General features: G+C 33.6%; 4 protein-coding genes across 5 annotated transcripts; 1 reads left to right on the plus strand and 3 right to left on the minus strand.

Annotated features, from left to right (window-relative positions):
* Positions 1 to 1,208: 1,208 nt before the first annotated feature.
* Positions 1,209 to 6,995, minus strand: LOC124408167 (STAM-binding protein-like A). The gene is made up of 8 exons (XM_046884908.1): positions 6,652 to 6,995; positions 6,047 to 6,145; positions 5,414 to 5,635; positions 4,690 to 4,869; positions 4,165 to 4,465; positions 3,977 to 4,089; positions 3,760 to 3,862; positions 1,209 to 2,530 (listed from the first exon to the last, which is right to left on the minus strand). The coding sequence occupies exons 1-8, from the start codon at positions 6,810 to 6,812 to the stop codon at positions 2,468 to 2,470; spliced, it is 1,242 nt and encodes a 413-aa protein (XP_046740864.1). The 5' UTR covers positions 6,813 to 6,995; the 3' UTR covers positions 1,209 to 2,467.
* A 1,976-nt stretch (positions 6,996 to 8,971) lies between these two features.
* LOC124408197 lies at positions 8,972 to 10,693 on the minus strand. Its single transcript, XM_046884947.1, has 4 exons — positions 10,557 to 10,693; positions 9,884 to 10,477; positions 9,526 to 9,784; positions 8,972 to 9,374 (listed from the first exon to the last, which is right to left on the minus strand). The coding sequence occupies exons 1-4, from the start codon at positions 10,619 to 10,621 to the stop codon at positions 9,072 to 9,074; spliced, it is 1,221 nt and encodes a 406-aa protein (XP_046740903.1). The 5' UTR covers positions 10,622 to 10,693; the 3' UTR covers positions 8,972 to 9,071.
* A 1,075-nt stretch (positions 10,694 to 11,768) lies between these two features.
* Positions 11,769 to 15,093, plus strand: LOC124407999 (major facilitator superfamily domain-containing protein 9-like). 2 transcript variants are annotated; one of them, XM_046884635.1, is made up of 5 exons: positions 11,769 to 11,922; positions 12,407 to 12,538; positions 12,742 to 12,871; positions 12,973 to 13,182; positions 13,977 to 15,093. In XM_046884635.1, the coding sequence occupies exons 1-5, from the start codon at positions 11,881 to 11,883 to the stop codon at positions 14,693 to 14,695; spliced, it is 1,233 nt and encodes a 410-aa protein (XP_046740591.1). In that variant the 5' UTR covers positions 11,769 to 11,880; the 3' UTR covers positions 14,696 to 15,093. The 2 variants fall into 2 exon arrangements, with proteins under 2 accessions (XP_046740591.1, XP_046740592.1); XM_046884636.1 differs by lacking the exon at positions 11,769 to 11,922 and adding an exon at positions 12,285 to 12,309.
* Positions 15,094 to 17,014: 1,921 nt separating this feature from the next.
* On the minus strand, positions 17,015 to 18,018 carry LOC124407993. Its single transcript, XM_046884627.1, is given in 4 exon segments — positions 17,015 to 17,554; positions 17,688 to 17,769; positions 17,772 to 17,892; positions 17,936 to 18,018. Coding segments are annotated over 3 exon segments (393 nt in total). The 5' UTR covers positions 17,833 to 17,892; positions 17,936 to 18,018; the 3' UTR covers positions 17,015 to 17,304.
* Between the last annotated feature and the right edge of the window lie 3,305 nt (positions 18,019 to 21,323).

Raw genomic sequence — 21,323 nt, forward strand, 5'->3', positions numbered from 1 at the left:
TTTAATAGATTCAAACGCAGGCATCGAGTCAGACAGCCAAAATTTTTATGTTTCTGGATGATGCTGGAACCAATAATTCGTTGATGTGCTATCTCGACTTAATTTTCCAAGAGGAATTGATTGGGCGAACAAGGAATCAGGAGGTACAGCTGAAAAACGAAAGATTTTCTTCCCAATGAACGTTGCTGAATTCGGCTGAGAAATGAATTACCTCGAATGAATTCATTTAATCGGTCGTCATTTAAACATGTCTGTATCTCCGGTTCTAATGGAGATTAAGAAATGATTTTTTTTTCATAATTAGTGTCTCGAAAAGACTTATGAGATCTTTAAAGAATATTTTCGATAACTCTAAAAATTGACAAAGTCATTATTATTTATTTATAAGCAAAAATTTTACTTCCGCGAAAAACGTGCGTTTTGGAAAAAAATTGGGTTTTTCTTATCGCATCCGGAACGAGGGTAGTAAAAACTACCACCACGATTTATTTGCACTCTGTCAGGTCATCATGACTAAAACCATGGAGGAAGGACGGATTTCGGGAGTAAAATCATTGTTGCCAAACTATACGACATAGCCAGGCAAACTTTGCGCGCATCTCTTGAGAAAAGATGGTTCTACATTTTATGATGGATTTAAATGGTGTGCGTTGAAATTTTCCGACCTATTTGCAATAAAACAAAGGAATCGAATTTTTTCATACGTTGGGATTTACCGCTGAACCAACAATGTTACGTGATTTTCACTTATAGGACAAATTTTGTAGAAAACGAAAAGATCTAACAACTTTTGTCGGAAAGTTTTGTCTCCTAACTCGATAAATGAAAAAATATAGTCGAAGTGGAGAGTTTTCAATTGTTAATAACTTTTTTCAAAAAATTTACAGCAGAGACATACCACGAAACAGAACTAGGTGAAATTTCTGTACATTCCGACTGGACTAGTTGACCAAATGAATCAAATGGATGAGTTTATAAATCTCAAAAGTAATTCTTCACTCTTACAAAAGCTGCTGCTACTTCTCTTCAGTACACACTCATTACAATTACTTAGTGTTTCCTGTTACAAATTGAATTATCGTCTATTGAATATAATTCTTTCTAATGTCCAATTTGCCACTGCATTATTCGAAATTGTATTATAATATAAACTTGGAAATATACTAAAGTAAATAAGAGAAAATGAATGAACAATAAGAGTAGGTGGTAAGTTGAATTATATTGAATTATTTAAGCCACATCTAGCTTTAATGAATAAAATATAACAAACTTGTTGTTGATCATAGTATAAATGACTAACATGTGAATTGCATTAGTGCAAACTATTATTATTAATATACTAGCAAACTATTTCGTGTATTCCTTAACATTAAGCATAAATATCACAATCCCATTCATAAAGTTAGTAATACATTGCGCGATTACCGTTTGGTGGTTACATATCAGGTATGTGTTATAATATATACATAGTGTGAAAATTGTTATAAAAATGTAATAAATAGTTAACATGAAATATAACTTTGCAAAAGTATTATGCAGTACATTAACTGTCAATGTACTGCAATTAAAATTTAAAAGCTCTAACACTCTTCACTCTATATGGGGTATTCCATATCAAATCGAACCTACTTTTTTCTCTGTTCTTCTATCGATCTTTTCGTCCTAGTATATCCCTCATCTCTTACCCAAAAATAATCACTTGTGCCCAGTAATATAAAGTACCAAAGTACAGTAGAGCAGAAGTAGGCACCGATGGCCTCCAGTGATGCTCTACTTTAATAGTGACTAGTGACAAAAATTCTATGGGCATAGAACACCAGTACTCTTGTAGTGTAGTGGTGCACTCATATATGGGATGCGTTATGCAAACCAGCGCCTGAATGTCATTTTAATAGATACACTGACTTCTGGTACTCTTTTTTATATTTTTACTCATTTACATCATTAGCTGAATGAGTGAAGTCTGTTTATCCTAAGATCTGTAATACTAAAACGCGCGGGTAAAAATGATAATCAAATCGACACTACACAAGGTCAAAAAACTTAAGTTGGAATGCCCCATATATTATCATAAATTTTACTTATAATCTACGTGGCATTCAGGCTTTGCAATGGTATAAGCTATAACGGTTTGTATCTAAATATTTCGTTGTATCAACTGTATTCGAATGCATGTAAAAAAAATTATTTAAGTTAATTACTCACCTATGCATATAAATGTGTTAGAACTGTATTCGTAGTTATTTAAGAACAACAGATAAGAGTTACGAGGTGTAGTAACGAATTTGGTGCTATACATTTGAAATACTATCAACAATCAGAGTCGCTGACACATATCAAACTGCCCAAATTTCATTTATACTTTCAAAGGTATTGTTCCATAATAATAATGTTTGATATTAGAAAAACGATTGACAGTAGATCAGCTCAAGCCAGCAGGTAAGGCGAAATGTATAAGGTGCACTTTTCATTTCCTCAAATCTACCATATTTATAACCGCCGTTGAATCCAATTTACAATGTTCAGCTACCTGTAACATTTGTTATATGTAGAAAAATTTGTGATAACTGTGATACAAAAATCATAATCTACACTACATAAGCATTTACCAATAACTTTTTGAATAAAGTACTCATCCATAGAAAACCATTTCAAAATCAATTTACGGAAACTCAAAGTTTCTCTACATGATGATCATTTATATATATGCATATAATGGCAAACACTACAATCTTGGAAAAACTTAGTCAACATATGCCATGACATTGTATTATTATTAGTAAAAAGTGCTATAGCAATTTTTAAAGTTTAAATAAGTTACCATAGATTAAGATTTATCTGATCAAATCGTTTGCAAGAGAAAAGAGTAACTGTTGCGAGATCTTCACATAGTGATCAGTTTAAATTCAGAGTTATCCAACAGCAAGAGTTACGGATATATAAGACCGACCAACTGATAGAACGGCACATCGGCGAACCAACGCACAACTCGATATTTTTCTAAAAATCTGTTTATCGAATACTAAAGGCCCAAGAAAGTAAAGATTCATTTAAATTCAAAAATGTCATTTTCGATCGACACTAACACATTTCCTTTATCACCATGGGTGATGGAAACTATAAATATTCTACATCCATCTATTTTTCCAGAAATCAAGCGCTTTCCGTGTACTAAAAATCATCAGATTCCGAAAAGAATAAATTATTTCGCAGTTGATTCTGACAAGATAAGAGCTTACAGTCTACCTTTTCACTAATTTTTTAAGATTCCATGAGTTGTGAGAAGTTTAAATTTAGTCACAGACCGTTGATATCAGCTCGTTCTTCCATTGATTACTCATGATAATTGAAAAAAACGTGGGTTAACAAAATAATAATATTTAGTTTCTTCTATTTCATTTTATGGATTTCTAATAACGAATTAAAAAGCAAAAGTAATATAGAGCTTCTGGCGGCTATTTGATTAAATTGTTTCGATTCGGAAGAATTTCTTGAATAATATCAATTTTGAGCTAGTTATGCAAAATTTCGATCAATATCCTGGATTACCAGTAAATTTCTCGATTTTTATCGGGGTTCGTTCTGGTTCGAAAAATTCCAGGATTTTCCCCAGTACTTCCATTTTTCTCAAAGCGTATACACCATGTAATTTATGTACGTAAAATGACCCGCTGAATGAACCCAAAAATTGCAGATGGTTTCTAGCATCGTTTTTTATAAATATGCTGATGAAAATATACTCTGTAGATAATTACTTACTGTGTAAAGGGCTGGTTGTGTTGGATGCGGATGAAATCCAGATGTTCGACAATTAGCTATAAAGTCGAGTCCATAGTCTGGTGTTAAAGTATAAAATCCAGTACTGTAACAGCAATGAGAATAAATCAGTTAGTAAGTAGCACAGAAGAGTGATATGACAAGTAACGGAATTTGTATAAAGTTTTATTATTTTTGAATAATGATTATGTACACTTACTCTTGATACTTTGGTGCGCACACAACAGCTATTGCCTCAGGCATCATTAGTTGATAGGCACAATGAGTGTGAAGATCTACACTAGATAAAAATGCTGTCTGTGTAGGATGAGTCTAAAACATAATTTGCACATTCTCAAAACTCATCAAATTACTCTTGGACGAAATAGCAACATTTCATTAACTCACATGAATCCATCCAAGAGTGATAAGATTATGCTGGTCTTGGTAGTCAAAGATATCTTCTTCCTTATATGTTGTACAGGAATCTGGTGAGCCCGTTTGTTGGGGGATTAACACGTGGGTGACAAGTAACTTGTTACGTTCTAATCTGCCAGCCAATATCCCGCAAGTTTCTTTATTTTGCATCGTGTTGCGAGAAGCCAGTAACAAGAATTCAGTCATTGCTTTGTTGGGTAATATAACATCTCTCAAATCATGTTTATCCAGTAGCCGAGGTTTGGTAGATCGATCGACTTCTGGTATTGCTCTAAGTTTGAAAAAATAACATTAGGCAAAAAAAATGTGAGCATTTCAATAAGAATCCATGATATCCAGTGACATGACAATTCAAAATTCACTAGATATTTTAGATTATCACGACTAATAGTAATAATAGGTAACACTCTGAATTGCTGTATCTTGCTATCAACTCATTTCATTTCAAAACTATTTTTCAGATCTCAGATGACTTGACCAACATTATGTGCTTACCTTTCTTCAGATTGATGAGGCTTTGTATCCTTAATTGGAGATTGGGGTCTGGTTACAATCGGTTGTTTTGCAACAATGTCTTGATCAGTAACAGATGAAGTTGTGCCAAGCATTGCTTTAGCAGCATTTGCAGCTGTCCGAGCGGCTAATTTACTTTTTCTATCCTCTTCGTCCTTCAACCTTTAAACAATGTTGTATCAACGTTTTAATGATTATTATATTTATTGTTAAGATACATAATCAACTAAGCAATTCAACATGTTAATCAATTTATAAGAGCAGGTTCATAACTATAGCTATCGAAGTAACTAGCCCATAATTTAGTTCATATCTCAAATTATGGTGGAAGTAAATAATATAGGAAGTTAAGACAATACGATAGTCACCATTTGGAATATTCAAAGACGTGAAAAACTATTGGTAAAATTTTTTGAAGGCAAAAATCAAAATATAAAAAGACAAAATTTAAAAAGGTAAAGTTTAAAAAACCATAATATAAAATCGTCCAAATTATTACACGAATATTTCAGAATTCTGATGATTCTATGTTTTTGTTTCCCATACTTTACCTTCGTACATTTTGACTTCTCTATATTTCTACTTTCTTCCTTTTGAAAATTCTACAAATTAAATAATGCAGCAAGCTTACAGAATCAATGCACTTTCAGCGTAGTATCTAATTGTTGCATACTTATATTATAAGTAAGTGAAAAAAATAAGATACCGCTGCTCCTCTTCTCTTTTCAGTCGTTCCATTTCAATTTTCTCCCGTTTTTTTGCATCCTCCAGGTATTTAATCTGCTCAATTTTATACTGAGCAAGTAATTGGTTTTTCAGCGCCTCAGCTTTTGGGAGAATTTCACGCAACTTTTGTTGATTTGTCGCACGATCTTTTACAGGCACTGTGTTATATTGTGGATGTTTTCTTATTTTTTCCAAAAAAATTCTGAAAAAAAAAAAAAATCTAGAAGTTAATTGTCATTTCCAGCTACAATCTCAAGAATGAATTGTTGTCTTGATTATAAAAACTCAGCTTCAAAATTCTCGTTCGTAGACAAATATTGTTGATAGAATTTGAGTTACATCTCATCTTTGAAAATTCAAATAAGTTTTTAAATCAATTTCATGTCAATTTTGGACTTCTAAGTATCGCACACACACACACGTTCTCGCACCATGAATCATTCTCATTACTTGTGAGACAAATAGTATAAAATTGATGAGACAGATTTAAATTACCCTGCTTGCGCATTTTACTGATTCTTACGTCAAAGATTATCTTAGTAATGAGCGTTGTCAACTTTTATCTAAAACACTAAGCATTATGAACGTGCCAGATAGAAGTTTGGTAACTTACGTCATAAATTTCATGAATAAAATATAAGCATTTTCCAGACTGCCCTCTTCCATGTATACGTTAGCCATTCTGATCATTTCAATTCCAGAACGGTAATATCTGAAACATTAAATTAGAATGGCTTTATAATAATAATTAAATAAATAGAAAAATGTAGTTCAGTTTTATCTCTAGAATTCTATAAAAGTATTGGGGCTTCAAGGTATTTAAAAAAAATTTTGATTTTTAGACTTTATTACAATGTTTGACTGCTAATTCTAGCTGCTAGTTTCAGCCTCATATTTCATTATACATATTCTACAATTGTTTGTAATTATCCTATGCTGAATTCTGGTTCATTGACTAAATATTCATTTAGATCATTCACGAATAGCCAAATAAGAAGCAAGAAGTTAATATTTGTGACATTAATGTAATGAAGCAAAATTTGAGTTTGTTGTATGCTGTTTTACGATTTACTGAATTTCAAACAATTCTAAAGTTTGAAAATGATGAGTTCTTGAAAAATATGTCGTTACAATAGACGACGAAATCAGTTTAATCATTTATAGTGACATTCCATTTACAATTATGAGAAACTAATTCAAACTGAGTGGTTGTCATACCTTCGCGGTGGAATATTAGGGTCTATATCAACAGCAGTCCCATAATCTGCCAGTGTTTTAAGGCGGTCCTCTGGAGCACTTAATCCCATATTTTTGACAGAGGTATATTTAATAGGTTTGTAGTCAATCTTATCCTTCACCTTATCTCTATCTTTATCCATATTTGACTTGTAGGTTATGATTTTGTTAATAACACGGTTTACAAATATTCTTCTATCAGAGTACGCGTAACGTTCTTTAGAGTGCAATCATTGTGACTGATGTAAATGGAATACGGCTTACATCTACGGTTAATTTTTAAACAAATCAATGTTTGTTTGAAAAGTCACAAGTCTATCAGTCGCAGGCACTCATTAGAGGCTAGCAGCACTTTAAGCAAGGTTGCCAACTCTAGATCAGCAATAGTCACGAGACCAAACTCACCAGACAGGGATTAAAAAAGACACCCTTACAAATCAAAAGTAACCAGATTCGATCACGATGCTTAGACGGTATATCACAAGGTAGTTACTTTCCATTCTCGCATTTCCCACGATCCAGGCATTCTGATTAGTCTGTAAAGTTTAGTCAACCAATCAGAATGCTTGGATGATGAGAAATGTCAAAAGTTACATGATAGATAGTGTAATCCAGAGTTGTTTTCACTCACGGACTTATGGACAGAACCCAAAGTATTATTATAGACGCGGGGTCCCAGTAAACACCAGTGTCTTTATGGAAATATACGACAAATTCGTCGTCGAAAATTCGTCGTTTATTAATTTCAGATTTCATCAAAAGTAGCGCTATCATCATAAAGTTCCGAAGTGAAGTTGGAAAGATTGACTATACCGTGTGTCCGTGAGGAAAATGTGCACCTTATGCGACTGCGTCAAGTCGTTCGAATTTTATTGGCCGACAATTATCACCTGATTGAGCAGCCCTGGCTAATCGCGCATGCGCGTACAGCGTTCTTCTAGTAAGAATGAAATAGAAAATGATTGGGGGGGGGGGGGGGGGTTCTTACATTGCATGTACCAACTGTATGATTAACATTTCTATTCTAGATGTATGATCATATACTGTAATAAAACATTGAATATTATTATACTTGAAACCATACGTAGATAATATTATTTTACAAGAAATTTATAGGTATATCTCGCACGAACATTCTTTTTGGCTCATTTGACTTTGGTTATTAAATACTTATAAATAATTTGAAAATACTTAACAAATGCATACTGTAACTAAACAAATATTATATTTTCGTAATACATAAAAATGTTATTTTACAAGAAATTTATAAGCATATATGGCACGAATATTCTTTTTAGCTCATTTGACTGTGGTCATTAAATACTTATAGATAATTTGAAAATACTTAACAAAATTATTGTCCTTTAAAAATCGTGAACTTATTGTTCTGCATATGTATTCTTTGGCTTTGATCTTGTAAAAGTTGACCTTAATGTTTTAAACGAATATCTATGTATTTTTGTATAATGAGTAGAATTAATTGATGATGATGGTCTATAAATAATTCTTGTTCACTAAAATGCTCATCGTCATCTGAAATTGAACTTGGTAATATCTTCAATGTTTCTGTAATCAATTGAGCATTCACATTTTGAGTAATCAAATATTTTTCTCTACGGATGATTCTTTCCGTGCATTTGCAAATAAAGTTTACATCATAAGATGCGTAATTTAATCCTCCATAATTTTTTGCTTCAGTCAACTGAGACTTATTTGTACTGTTAGTTGTATCTAATAATAGATCACAGCATTTATCACAGTGAGCTTCTCTTGTCAAAATACATGCAATTGCACCTGTAGTGAACTGAACAACATATTCTGAGTATTCAGAAAAGCACTAGCTTTCATTTTCAGTTTATAACTGTGTTCAAACATATGATAATTATTATTTTTTAGAAAATCACCAGCATTGATGGATTGCGTTTTACTTTTTTTAACGTCTTTTTTTTTAATTGAGTTTACTTTCTCGTAACTTTTGAGCATTCATCATTACCTTATTACTTAATGCTACACGTTTCTCTTACATTTTCTCTTTATATAAATTATCGTGTTTATATACCGATTTTATAAGCTAAATGTAATCTTACACTTTTTTGCGCTTTCGGTAATTTTTGAATGAATCTCCAATGTATGTATTCTTGTCTATTATGAATTATTGAACCTTTTGTAGCAAGATAATTTCGAACGAGCTTAAGGCAATGCCAAGGGTCATAAGAAGTATAAACCAGTGCTAAAATATTTGGATGCTCAAAATATGGCTTGAAATTGTCTTTGTCTTTATTATGATTTAGTACCAATTTTGTGCTTCCCATCTGTATCCAATTCATTCAACTGGCCACCTAAATCTACAATACCCTTCCACTTATGTGTATTGCCATCCCATTCTCTATGCTGCTTAGTGCTCATTTCATAAAAAGATTAAAAACGAGTTTTTTACCCTTTGCTGACTCTTGCTTGACAATATCAGATACATTATTGATAGTTTTTTCAGATATTCCTGGATTGTACTCCTTTTCATATATCCAACTGTTGAGCGTTTGAACACAAGGTAGACATTTTAGAAAACTGCACCTAACAAATTCATACGCATCCGGAGAGTAGAAATGAAGAGTACGGGCGAAAGTCTTCAGTTTTTCAGGAAAAGGTCCTGTAGATTTTCGTTCTTTCATACGTGTTATTAGTTCTTTCATATGTGATGGTAAAACCTATTAGAAAAATACACAATTATATGTACAATTCATTATAACATTTTTATTATAATATAATGTACTATAACATGAAATCATAGCACAAATATATAAATATATACAATTTGTTTCCTTAGAGAAGAGTGAATGATTATTATGAAAATTTTACCTTTATATATTCAGCAGCATCAAATTCTTCTCTTTTATCCAAAGTAGCTATCACATGAGCCAAATTTTTAATTTTCTTGTCTTTGCGTGAGTTTTTATTATGAGCAGCTGCAATTCTAGACCTTTGATAAGCTGAGTATCTTATAAATCGATTCCAAGCTTCTTCGTTAACAAAGTCTTCTCGACATACATATTCTGTCTTAAAACCATTCACAAAACGCACTCTTTTCACTGTTCTGATGTCATTGAATGAACGTTTCCTAAAATTATAATGCATATTACATATTTTAATGAAAAGAAAAATTTTAATTGTTGTGCATCAATAATGCATTTTTATTACTGTTGTGAAGAAGAATTACCTTTCCTTACTGTTCGATTTACTACTTGAGGTACTACCATCCAATGTTTTGGAAGTGTTGAAAGGTAGTTCTTGAATATACGTTTCAGTCACCTCTTCAGTACTGAATTGTAAATTAATATCTTTGGACATATCACTTTCTTGAGAGTTGAGAGATGTGATGGAGGAAACTTTATTCATGCATATTTCAACGTCTTTATTCAGATGTGACTGTGAACTTGCATCTTCAAAGGCATTACTTTCATGAAACTCAAGAGAATTTGTTAATGTGACCTCATTTTTACACATTTCATTTTCATTTGTATTTGCCTCTGAACTTATATTTTCTGTTGTATCACTTATGTTACTATAATTAATATCAATTGTTGCAGTCTCTTTTGTTTCATTTTCTCTAGGCAGATTGAGCCAATTTATATTTTTTTGTTGAGGAACAGCTTCTTTGCATAGCCGCTTTCTTTGTCTCAGTTCGTTAGAATAAGAAAATGATTCTGCTTTAAAGTGATCACTGCATATGTATGCAGTTTTAAAATTTGGAGTTTTTAAAACATTTATAGCATCAAGCCATTTCTGCTTTAATGATTCATTTTTGGGAAACCTGGAATCACAATAAGAATCAATGTATATAAGAAAAAAGTTTGTAGGTTAGGACTATGAACTACAAATACAATACTTACATGTGAAAACTACGTTCGTATATTGGACTTGGTTCTACTTTACATATAAGGCATTTTTTTGGCATTTTGTGTGGTATTTTACGCTATTTTCATACACAGAATCACATTAAATGACATTCGGTCGCAGTACGAATATAATAAATTCAACGGACGCGTAAATTTGTAATAAATAACTGATACCTTGCTGTGTAGTGTGTGTCACGTGTCGCGCACGTGCGACTAGACCAAAACAAAGCGGTCCGATATGCAACTTTCTCTTTCTATCTCGCTGTGGACTTCGTCACGCGGTCTATTCTTGTTCTCATACCGTCTATGGCTCTGCCCGCCCTTAGCTGTGGGCTCCTAGGGACATTTTATGACAGTCGCGGTTGGTATACTGCGTCGGCTGCCAATCAGGTGGTAAGTGTCGTCATCAAATGAAAAGTCGAACTCATCAGTGAGCAGCCTGTGCGCGCTTTCGTTTGACAACAATGCAGCAGCATGCAACAATCATGTCGAATTCTGCCGTAATTAAGGGTGCATTTCGAAATTAGCTCCCAGAGCTGTCAATAATCTTTTATCTCTTTTGCGCTGCCGACTTTGTGACTAGCTCTGTCTCTGTCCTAGGGAATTTTTTGCGCTTCCAGTTAATTTCGGAACGCTCCCTAAGTGTTGCCAAACATGCAAACACGGACTTGCATGAACGAATGCTATAAGAAATGCTGCCTGGGACGCTTTCTTTTTATGTTTAGTTTTCTGACAAAACACGTCACTTAAGTAATTTCATTGGTCTATTCTGTTAGATCAGACCAATGACTATACATTTGTGTCAGGAAATGCTCTAAGCAGGAAATTGATCTCAAGGGCAAGCGCGCTTGATGTAAAAAGAAGCGGCCATTCTCATTGAGGGGATAGGGAAAAAATCCCTAGGAAATTTCATTAAATTATTTATAAATAAACCAATTACCGACAAACGCTCGGGTAGGTCCATCAATCAGACCGACAATCGATTGAAAAATGAATCAATACAATCGGGGTAGATGAGGGGCTCAATATATGGAGGGCAGCACACGACATATTGATAAATGGAATGATAAGAATTAAGCGTGCCGATAGCGTGGCAATTAGGTGGCAATATGTTAGTCGTTATCAAGCGTGTATGTATAGATGCAAGCGTACGTGAGGTAATCATATACAGTGTATTATCACTAGATTGAAACCTTGGATAAAGCAATTATGTAAATAATCAAAAAAAAAACAATAAAGTTATAACCACGTGGACATGAGTTGACGACTCATCTGGATTTTTGCTTTATACATTAAACTTTTCGACACATAAAGCAAAATGAAATTCAATCCTACATGGGTTTACATAGTTTCATTTGTGGTAAGTGTGAAACAAACAGCTGAATCTGCTGTCGATCCTCCTTCCACTTGATCACACTTGATGGAGCGTGTACCCGGTGTACCCAATTTTTCTACATTCATTAAATTTCGTAAAATACCTCAATATTAAACATTTATCATGAACAATAATCAATAATCATAAAAATGAATGCGCAATTATCAATTTACGAATCTTCAGTCCAAAGACCATACGTTCAAGGAATCAAAAGATACTAATCGTGAATTGTATTCAGTGGTATTTCTCATACATTTGGCGGGAGTAGAAGAACAAATTCAAAAACATGTATATTATCATCGCATTCCAAAAGAAACTCTTTCAACATATAGTCGTTGATAAATTTAATACAGCAAACATTCTATACTACGTGTTCGTAGGAGCTGATTAAATTGAACATAATATGTATTGATACGTTTATTTAAAATTCTTTGCATCTGACCATCTAATTGAGTGTTCATCTTTTCAGGATTTGTTTGCTGTTAGCCTGTCTATACCTCTGCTATCTGCACATCTCAGGACACTAGGAGCATCTCATATTTTAATTGGAGTCTCCAGTTCACTGTATGCTGGAACACAGCTGATCAGCGGGCCTATTGTCGTTAGTACTTGAAGATTTGTGATAATATTTAATCTTTGGAAATTTGAACAATCTCTTAATAATTGCCAAAGGGAATGTCTGATCGAAATATCAGACCACTAAGGAATCGAAACTTCAATAAAAAATCGCGCTCGCCTAGAAATGCTAATTTAATAATAACTATACGGCTGTCGATGTTTTCAATGACAAAACCATCGTTCCAGGGAAGTTGGAGTGACCAAAAAGGACGACAAGTAACTTTATTAATCAGTCTGACAATATGTGCAATTTGTTATATGTTCCTGGGTAGTATTAAATCTCTATGGATGGTATTAATAATCCGAGCTGGATTGGGTAAGTTCTATTGTTTAGTTACGAATTCACATCGTTTGCACCTAAACCTTAGTATATAATTAACTATAAAGGTTTTCCGTACAATGGAATTTATTGTCCAGGTACTTTCAAACACATCCAAGTCTTGGCACGGACCATTTTATCTGACAGAGTATTACCAGAGGAACAAAGTAAAATCTCTGGCCGTTTGACCGCTCTGTCAAGTGCGGGTTTCATTGTTGGGCCCGCAATTGGTGGACACCTTACAGAATTTGAAGATGGATTTTCTTACCTATGTTACTGCACTGCTTTATTGTTTGCTGTCAATATTGGTACGTTCAATATATCACTTCATGCACAATTCGCAACAGTCCAGTTTAAACATATTCCCTTCAACTTGTTAACGAATTATGAGTAGATCGTTAGAGCCAAACCAGCTGTGAAATTAACCAAAAGTGAACAATACCTGAATAAGATGTATTCAACTTTCTACCCGAACTTATTTAAAACAAATATCTAAAAAACTGAGCGGAACAATGATCGTTTTCTTATTTGTTTTTCATTGTATAGATACAAGTTCGTTTCACGGCTGAATTCACAAGGAAATTGATATATATAACTTAAGGCGATGCCCTGGTCGATTTCGACACTGATGTATATATCTCGAAATATCAAGGTACATGTATTTTAAACACGAAAAAAGGTTTAACGGCCCCATTCTATACACAATTCTAAACAAAAAAAGTCCGAGGCATTTTCATTTGACACTGAAATAAAGAAATAGCGCAGATTTTACGAAATCGTAATAGTAAATTAGTCGAATTTATGCCAGTTCTTCATTTTTCCATCGAATGAAAATGCATTGGAGTGTTTTTGTTCAAAATTGCATACAAAATGAGATTATTGAACCCTTTTTTACGTTTGGTGTGAAATACGTGGATTTTGATATTTGGAGATCTATACGTTAATGTCGAAATCGACTCGGGCACCCCCTTAAGTGTACCCAGCTTCTCACAATTAAAGAAAACTTTCGTACTGATAGGAAAAGCCAATACCATTCATCCATAACAATTTTTAATCATTTTAGTGATATCATAATTACTTGAAACGTTGGAATTTTTTTCAGGAATAACGTATTTATTTCTCTGTGATCCACCCAAAGCTGGATCACCAGATGAAACCAAGGCATCTCTTGATAAAAAGCAGTATCTGAGTCTAAGACAGCAAATGTTGTCTGTAGTGCGCCATTTAGTCAATGTTGATTGGACAATTTACGGAGATATATTTGCTCTAAAGTTCCTAATGGCTGTTTCCCTTGCAACATTCACATCAAATTATTTTGCCAATGTTCAGGAGACGTACAATATTTCGCCTCGTTGGGCAGGCTACACGATTTCATTTCAAGGTCTAATAGGATCTTCGGCAGGCTTATTGGCTGGTTGGGTAGACCAGAAGTTGTACAAAAACGATCTAAGCTTCAAGCAGCGTAATTTACATGGATTTATAATCATGACAATATCTTATGTAGGACTTTTCACTGCCCCGACTTTACATTTCTTCATGCTTAGTATCGTACCGCTTAGAGCAGCTAGCTCTTTACTAAGAATAGTTGAAATGGACATGGTCTTAAGAAGATGTCCCCCAACGCAACGAGGCTCTTTAGTTGGCACTAGCAACAGCATATCTAATATTGCCCGTCTTGTAGCACCGGTGCTTGCAGGCTTCATGGGAGATATGTACGGGACCAGAAGCGCGATTTTATTATCTACAGTATTGACCGTCCTAGGTATAATTGTTTCATTAATGGTCAGACCATACAAGCCTATTCAAACAAAGGTTGACTAACTTGAAATGTTATCTGCATGGATGTGCCTTTATAATATTAATTAAAGCTTCTGTTGCTCTTTATGCTTCGAATTTTAGTATTTTCTGTGGGTATAACCATGCTGGATAAAGTCATTCTTCTAGCATCAAGTATTTTAACAAGTTACACATACACAAGATGTTGCATTATTTCAATTTAGTTATCCGCTCAAAATAACCACAGGTGACCCTATTGTATGTTGTAGCATACACAGTTTCCGCAATTTTGTTAAAGATAAAATTTGATCAACCTAGTCCTTGCTATTTGTAACGAAACGCCACATTGATAAATGCAGATGAATTATTTACCGATCCTGCTAAAAGTGGGTTTTGAAATAAACTTTATGGCTGTCTGATAATTCCATGTACCTATGAAAAAACCGCAAATTTTAATCATACGAAAGAATTATTTTTCTAGAGTAAGTAACGATAGCTGAAATATCTACGACTTTGAATTTAATAACGTTAACTTAACATGAAAAGTTAGGTCAAAAATCACTATTTTGCAAGTATAGATCGACTTTGTAGAAGTTAAATTTTTTAAATATTACCATACTCTGCTTAATCAGGGTTTACGGAAATAACGGATTCTCTCAAGATGCATTGTTACAATAACGCTATTAATCTCAATCCCATAAATCTTTACTTTGTACATATGTATATATAATCATATGATCAATGTAAATAATATCTGTAAAAATTCATACAATTTTCACGAAATATAGCCACACAATTTAGTCTGTTAAGTCTTTTTTATATTTCGGAATTAACACAATAAAATTATGTGGATGTAAAAAAATGATGATGCTATTACGAATAAATACTGAAAAATGATTTTTTATTCACATACTTACTTATTACGGAAATCCTATATTGGAAAATCTGTTGGGCTTCCAGGGTTATTGAATTGTTAAGGTTTTGGGAGACAGGGCGTGCGATGTTCTTGGCTTATTCAAACATCGGGGTATTAGATTATTGGATTTTTCTAGAGGCTGACCCTCAGTTGGAGCGGCCTGCCGGTGAATACACCAATCCAGCATAGTCCTGGCATGGGAAGGACGTACCAAAATTACATACAAGTGCTGCGTCAATTACGAAAGATTGCTTAAAGTTGTACACAAATCCAAACGCATTTGTGAATTTGTAGGAAGTTGAGGAGCGTTTATATAATGAGTAGGGGGGCGAGAAGAAAGTCTATTTTTCATTGGATCAAAAAAGTTGCTTTGTGTGCTAAAACAGTGCACTTATTATTTTACAAATTTTTTGGTGAAGTTCTTTGAGTAACACAACTAAACATCTTATTGGGTGGATGGAAATTTCTGCTTGATTCCGAAAATCTTGAGTTTTTTCAATCGTGACATTTGCACTCTTTCGAATGGTCGTCTTCAGTGAAGTATGGGTGCAGAAAAAACAATTCAAAACTTACCAATTCATAGATAGTTGATACCCCAAGCTTTTCACGTGTTAATCAGGGCTTTGCTTTTGTAGGAATTTGTTTTAGCACACAAATCAACTATTTCGATCGAAGTAAAAAAAGAAATTTTTAATGAGTGTGGCGCATAAGTAATATTTGGAGGCTGGTAAAATAATTTACAAGAACATGAGCAATCAATATTCTTGTGGCAACAGTCGGAGTTTGGGGCAGGCAGATTGACTTCAGTTTTCGATAAAACTTGGTAATTCAATAGATTAATGTAATTCAATCACCAGATTAAAATTTTGTATCGATTCACGGGATTGTTTATCAGATATAAGCAAATATATCTTCAATCATTTTACAAGTATTCTTATGAAGAAATGGATGAGAAGTGACATTGAAATTTTGTTAATTGTTTTCGGCAGTAGAAGTAAGTCGCAATAATGGATAAAGTATTTCACAATTCGGTTATAAATAAAAAAAAATGAGTTTTAAGCATGACAGATCTCGGAAGTACATGGAGTGAATATACAAAGTTTTCACAATAACATGACGCGATGTTGCCAAACTCTAAGAAACCTAATACGCTAGTCAGATACGCAAAGCAACCGAAGACTAGCTGCGTAATACCGTTAAAACGTTCTATACAATAACCATATAATTTAAATACTTCCAATAAGTGAGATAAAATTTAAAATGTTTAGGTTATGATTTTGTTTTTTTTCAGCTTTGCATGACTTTACATCTTTTATGCTATCAGAATTTGTGCAGAGGTAATATAATAATAAATATAAGTGCTTTTCACAGAGTTTGTACTAAACCTTATACTAAATACAAACACCTTCGCATTGCTACCATGAGAGTTTAAAATAGTCCTATGAATGTTAGTTATATTTTACAATTTATTAAAGAAAATCAACAAATAATACAAGCACCAAGAACACTGATGATTGTATGAGATAAATCTTTAAAATATAAATATAGTCAACAGTTTACATCGGCAACGGTAAACATTACTGTATGTTTGAAGCTTATCGACTTTTCAGAGAAGAAAAAAAAAACAGCTTTAGAGAAACTAGTTGAACCAACAATTTTGAATATTCTATTAGCTGTAAAGCTCGGCGTTAAGAAACATTTAGTCTCAAATAAATGATGAATAACAAATGCTAATTACCTATTTATTTAAACTAGATTCCAACTCTTCAAAAGCTTTGGCTTCCTGTCTTTCACGTATTTCCCTGACTTTTCGTCTCAACGCATCATCTTCTTCTTTGTTGATCATGGGGTAGATTTCGAGTTTCGTTTTTGTGACCCAACTTTGATAAACGTCTGGCTGGTTGAAGTAGTGAAACATACCCACTGGAAATGCCATGTACAACACCATTTTAGCGACTTCTAATTGCCAGTTCCCCATTGCATTAATTCTAAAAAAGATAGGAGATTGCATAACGCATCTCAAGAAGCATACATAACCTCAAAGTACTTTTATATTGGAAATAAAAAAAGAAAGTTAATAAATGACATTGATCAGTAAAGATAAATTTTCAGTAACTTTACATTGTTAGAACCCGCTGCACTTCAGGATAAAAACTTAAATATCTTGTCAAACTCTCGATGCGCTCTAGCCGGGTAGTTGGGCTGAGAGTGAGGTTAAATTCACCGTCAGATTTACGTCATGTGAATTTGTATTAATAGGTGGCATTAATTAATTCTGAAATAGCGTCAAACATTGTAAAATTATTTAAAATTATAAAATTTCAATGCACGATGTACTGTTTCTAAGTACATACGATTGTATGTATTTTTTCTTTTTCTTTCACTGCGGTTAACCGAACGAATAACATACAATTCTCGTTGACTGAAGAATGAAGATGTATCAAGATTACTAGCCATTCATCGTCAAGCAGCGCCCTCTGCGTCCTACCCTGTCGGTAACGTAGAAGCGACAAGAACTGATGTTACCATCGCTCACCGCGTGTACCCAGCTGGTGCAGAGTCGAATATTGATGATGCCTACGGAATGACGACCACAAACCGACTGACATTTTCGTAGGAGGGGCAGTTGATTAATTACGTAAGGGTCCCAAGGTAGGCGGCGGGGAGGAGGGGGGGGGGGTTAACTTACGTAATATTTTACTTTGAATCGAAATTTGCCTGGGAGCCAACCCGCGTTTATCCCGGTACAGTTTTTTGATTGATTCGTTTCCTTACTTTGAGATTGTTTCAAATCTTAGATTCAATTATAATACGCATTTTCCAAAGACTAAATGATTATTTAAAACGAAATAAAAATCTATGATTTCGTCAAATAATAACGTGTGTTGCTGAACCTTTTCTAACGATACCTAACTATTCAAGGCTTTTTAGGGAAGCTCTAAATGAGATCGTACGTAAGAAGGTGGAGGTCTGGAAAATCTTAAGTCTCCTTATATGGCCCTCAAAAAAAAGTTTCCATGCGGTAGTCAAAATTTCTGGAAAACCTTCGGACCGATTTCGCCTAAACTTTGCACACTTTATCTACATACTGAATACTAGTTTCTGAACGAAGAATTTTTTTTTTCATTTACAACTTATATTTTAATTATACAAAAAGTGCAAATCAAAGTTTCAATCAGAGTTTTTTGATTGCACCTTCACCAAAAATTCAAAAATGAATATTTTGTTAATTCCTTCGTTCAAATTGAAGATAAACTTATGTACTAAAGAAATCCCTTTGGTATTTTGATTTTCAGATGAAGCAATCATGAGTTATTCTGACTACCGCAAGGAAACTTTTTTTTTGAGGGGACTCTCACAACTACCACTGGCTGAGTTTTCAATATTTTTTTATGAAAATGTAGCAGAATATTCTTAGAATAATGCTTAATTAAAATTAAATTTATGTAAATGTACAATAAGTTTAAGAATATTAATAAATAAGGTACTCTGTAAAAAAAATCACAAAAATATGCTTTCTTTTGGTATCTCAGACCCTTGCCCTCCCGTAAAGATCACTTTATACCTGCGATTTTTAATAACGTATGACTGTGCCTACGTAAAAGAATGGTAATGGGTGTGTATACTGTAATTTACTATATTACCGATCGGGTGACAGTGACGGTAAGAGGGACACATACAAAAGGAAGATTAGTATGCTTACATAAACGCAGAACGGAAAGGACTTCCGATAATTAATCAATTCGATACATCCGAATCTGCTCGTAATCAAATGCTGGGATCCCTGAAATTTAAAGGAAATTACTCAACATACCTTTGCTCTACAAACAAGAAAATATTTTTTTTTGCCTTATCATTTGATGAATCAAATCCAGCTTTTTGGATTCGGCACCATATTTCAATTATAAAAATTTACCATCAATTATAGGTATACAATAGACGTTGCTATAATATATACTTAAAATATACTACTGAAACGCAACTTCAATATTCCTGTTGAAAGACGATACTTCTGCAAGGAAATGTAAATATACAATATTAGCAAGCAATGTTCATTAATTTTTTCTGAAGCAAAAATTGTATAAGAAAATGTAACACAGTTGATACGTGGTTAAAACGTGGAATAGATTTTCATTACATTACATTCCAGTAATTATATTGATGAAAACGTGGTAATTTAACATCATTAATTGTAGTAAGTAATTCAAAAATATATTTATCACTGATATTTTATCATCGTCAGCTGCTATTTTTGCAGTCGCAAACCACCCGTTACATTCCAGAGCGGATAGAATTCCAATATAGGTATATACATGCAAGTGTGCATGATACGTAGAAACTCCCGTCCACTATTTTTAACTTCCTCGACATTTCTGTTGCCCTGGTATCAAAGCGCGTCAAATTCGGCGACTGTGCACCTCGTTCTTATGGCTCAAGATTTATGGTCAAAGATATTAAAATGTACGACAAGAACAATGCATTTCAATATACTGCGCTATCGCACGGTTGTACCAAAAATGTTCACCCCCTTGTAAAATGAAAATTTTACTACCACACTGTTATAAAATTACCGCAGAAATATATTATACACGATATAACGCGTGACAATTCTGGGTATAATGATCCTGATTCTAACTCACATTTGATTTCACTCCTAATATATATAAATTTCATTCGTCAGCCACGAATTTTCAAATATTTTAAACTACTGTATGACTTATACGTTTGGGTATGTCGGAAATTGACTGCAATTTTGGCACATTATACTATATTGACAATTTTTATCAACTATCTATATATTAATGTTGAGATAGAGATTCATCACGAAAATTCTTCTACGTAATTTCAAATCAATTCGTCGACAGCTGCCTGTCGTTATTCCGCTAAATGGTAGACACCACTCCCAGGACAGTATGATGCCTTATAGTCAACTTCTAATCGACATTCTGCAGCCCCGACCTATCAAACAGAGATCCTCCTACCAGGAACGCAGAGATATAGCAAAATGAGGTTTCTTGCACAAAAATCGGCGAACACACATATAAGATGTACAATTCGGTGGTCCTTTATAAACAAACATCATGACTACGAGTGCTGACAATTATAACAAGAAAGTAAACTGATTATCATTTTCAAGCTGCGGGTCACAAGCGTGCGAAACAAGATCGTCTCGCGAATTTGCATTATTTGAACAGCGACAACAGGAGACCAGACAGTTCGCCAAGTGCGTCCATATGAGAAAATTCCAATATTGTCATGAATATCAGGTGTGGAATTTAATTTCTTGTTTTTTTCTGATCTTCAAAACCATATCAAATTAGAATATATGTACCGATTTTGTGATTGTCCAGTACTAACATCTACGCTTTCAATACACGTTATGGCCTTATCTTTGGAATGTAATAGTGGAACGGGTAACATAACCTCCAAACCAGATCTGTACATTATGGTCCCTGATAAGACACTGCAATCATTTTTCAAACTAAAAGAAAACACCGTTAAGCTACTAAAATGATTTGTTGTGCTGCTGATGAAAGTGCAGTGAGTTCTGAAAGCATCGATGTCAGTACTTGACAAACGAGAAAGGATCGGCGAATATTCTAATTTAAAATTGTTTTCAATATCAGTAAAAAAAGTTGAAAATTTGTTTATTCGTTCACCAAATATATCGGCGGATGTAAAATTTCGTCAAACGAAAAATTCAATGCGAGTTCGGTAAATTGTACCTTTTTACTTCAAACTTTTCGAAAACAACGA

Source organism: Diprion similis, chromosome 7 (assembly GCF_021155765.1).
Source record: "Diprion similis isolate iyDipSimi1 chromosome 7, iyDipSimi1.1, whole genome shotgun sequence".
Classification (NCBI taxonomy): Eukaryota; Metazoa; Arthropoda; class Insecta; order Hymenoptera; family Diprionidae; genus Diprion; species Diprion similis.

Excerpts from the sequence above, each read along its gene's own strand:
- LOC124408167 (XM_046884908.1), bottom strand. The coding sequence starts at position 6,812 with ATGGATAAAGATAGAGATAAGGTGAAGGATAAGATTGACTACAAACCT. Across the intron at positions 6,146-6,651 it reads CCTAATATTCCACCGCGAAG|ATATTACCGTTCTGGAATTG; the intron begins GTATGACAACCA and ends TTAATGTTTCAG. Across the intron at positions 5,636-6,046 it reads TTATTCATGAAATTTATGAC|AATTTTTTTGGAAAAAATAA; the intron begins GTAAGTTACCAA and ends TTTTTTTTTCAG.
- LOC124408197 (XM_046884947.1), bottom strand. The coding sequence starts at position 10,621 with ATGCCAAAAAAATGCCTTATATGTAAAGTAGAACCAAGTCCAATATAC. Across the intron at positions 9,785-9,883 it reads AAATCGAACAGTAAGGAAAG|GAAACGTTCATTCAATGACA; the intron begins GTAATTCTTCTT and ends TTATAATTTTAG. Across the intron at positions 9,375-9,525 it reads ATGCTGCTGAATATATAAAG|GTTTTACCATCACATATGAA; the intron begins GTAAAATTTTCA and ends TTTTTCTAATAG.
- LOC124407999 (XM_046884635.1), top strand. The coding sequence starts at position 11,881 with ATGAAATTCAATCCTACATGGGTTTACATAGTTTCATTTGTG. Across the intron at positions 12,539-12,741 it reads TGATCAGCGGGCCTATTGTC|GGAAGTTGGAGTGACCAAAA; the intron begins GTTAGTACTTGA and ends CCATCGTTCCAG. Across the intron at positions 12,872-12,972 it reads AATAATCCGAGCTGGATTGG|GTACTTTCAAACACATCCAA; the intron begins GTAAGTTCTATT and ends TTTATTGTCCAG.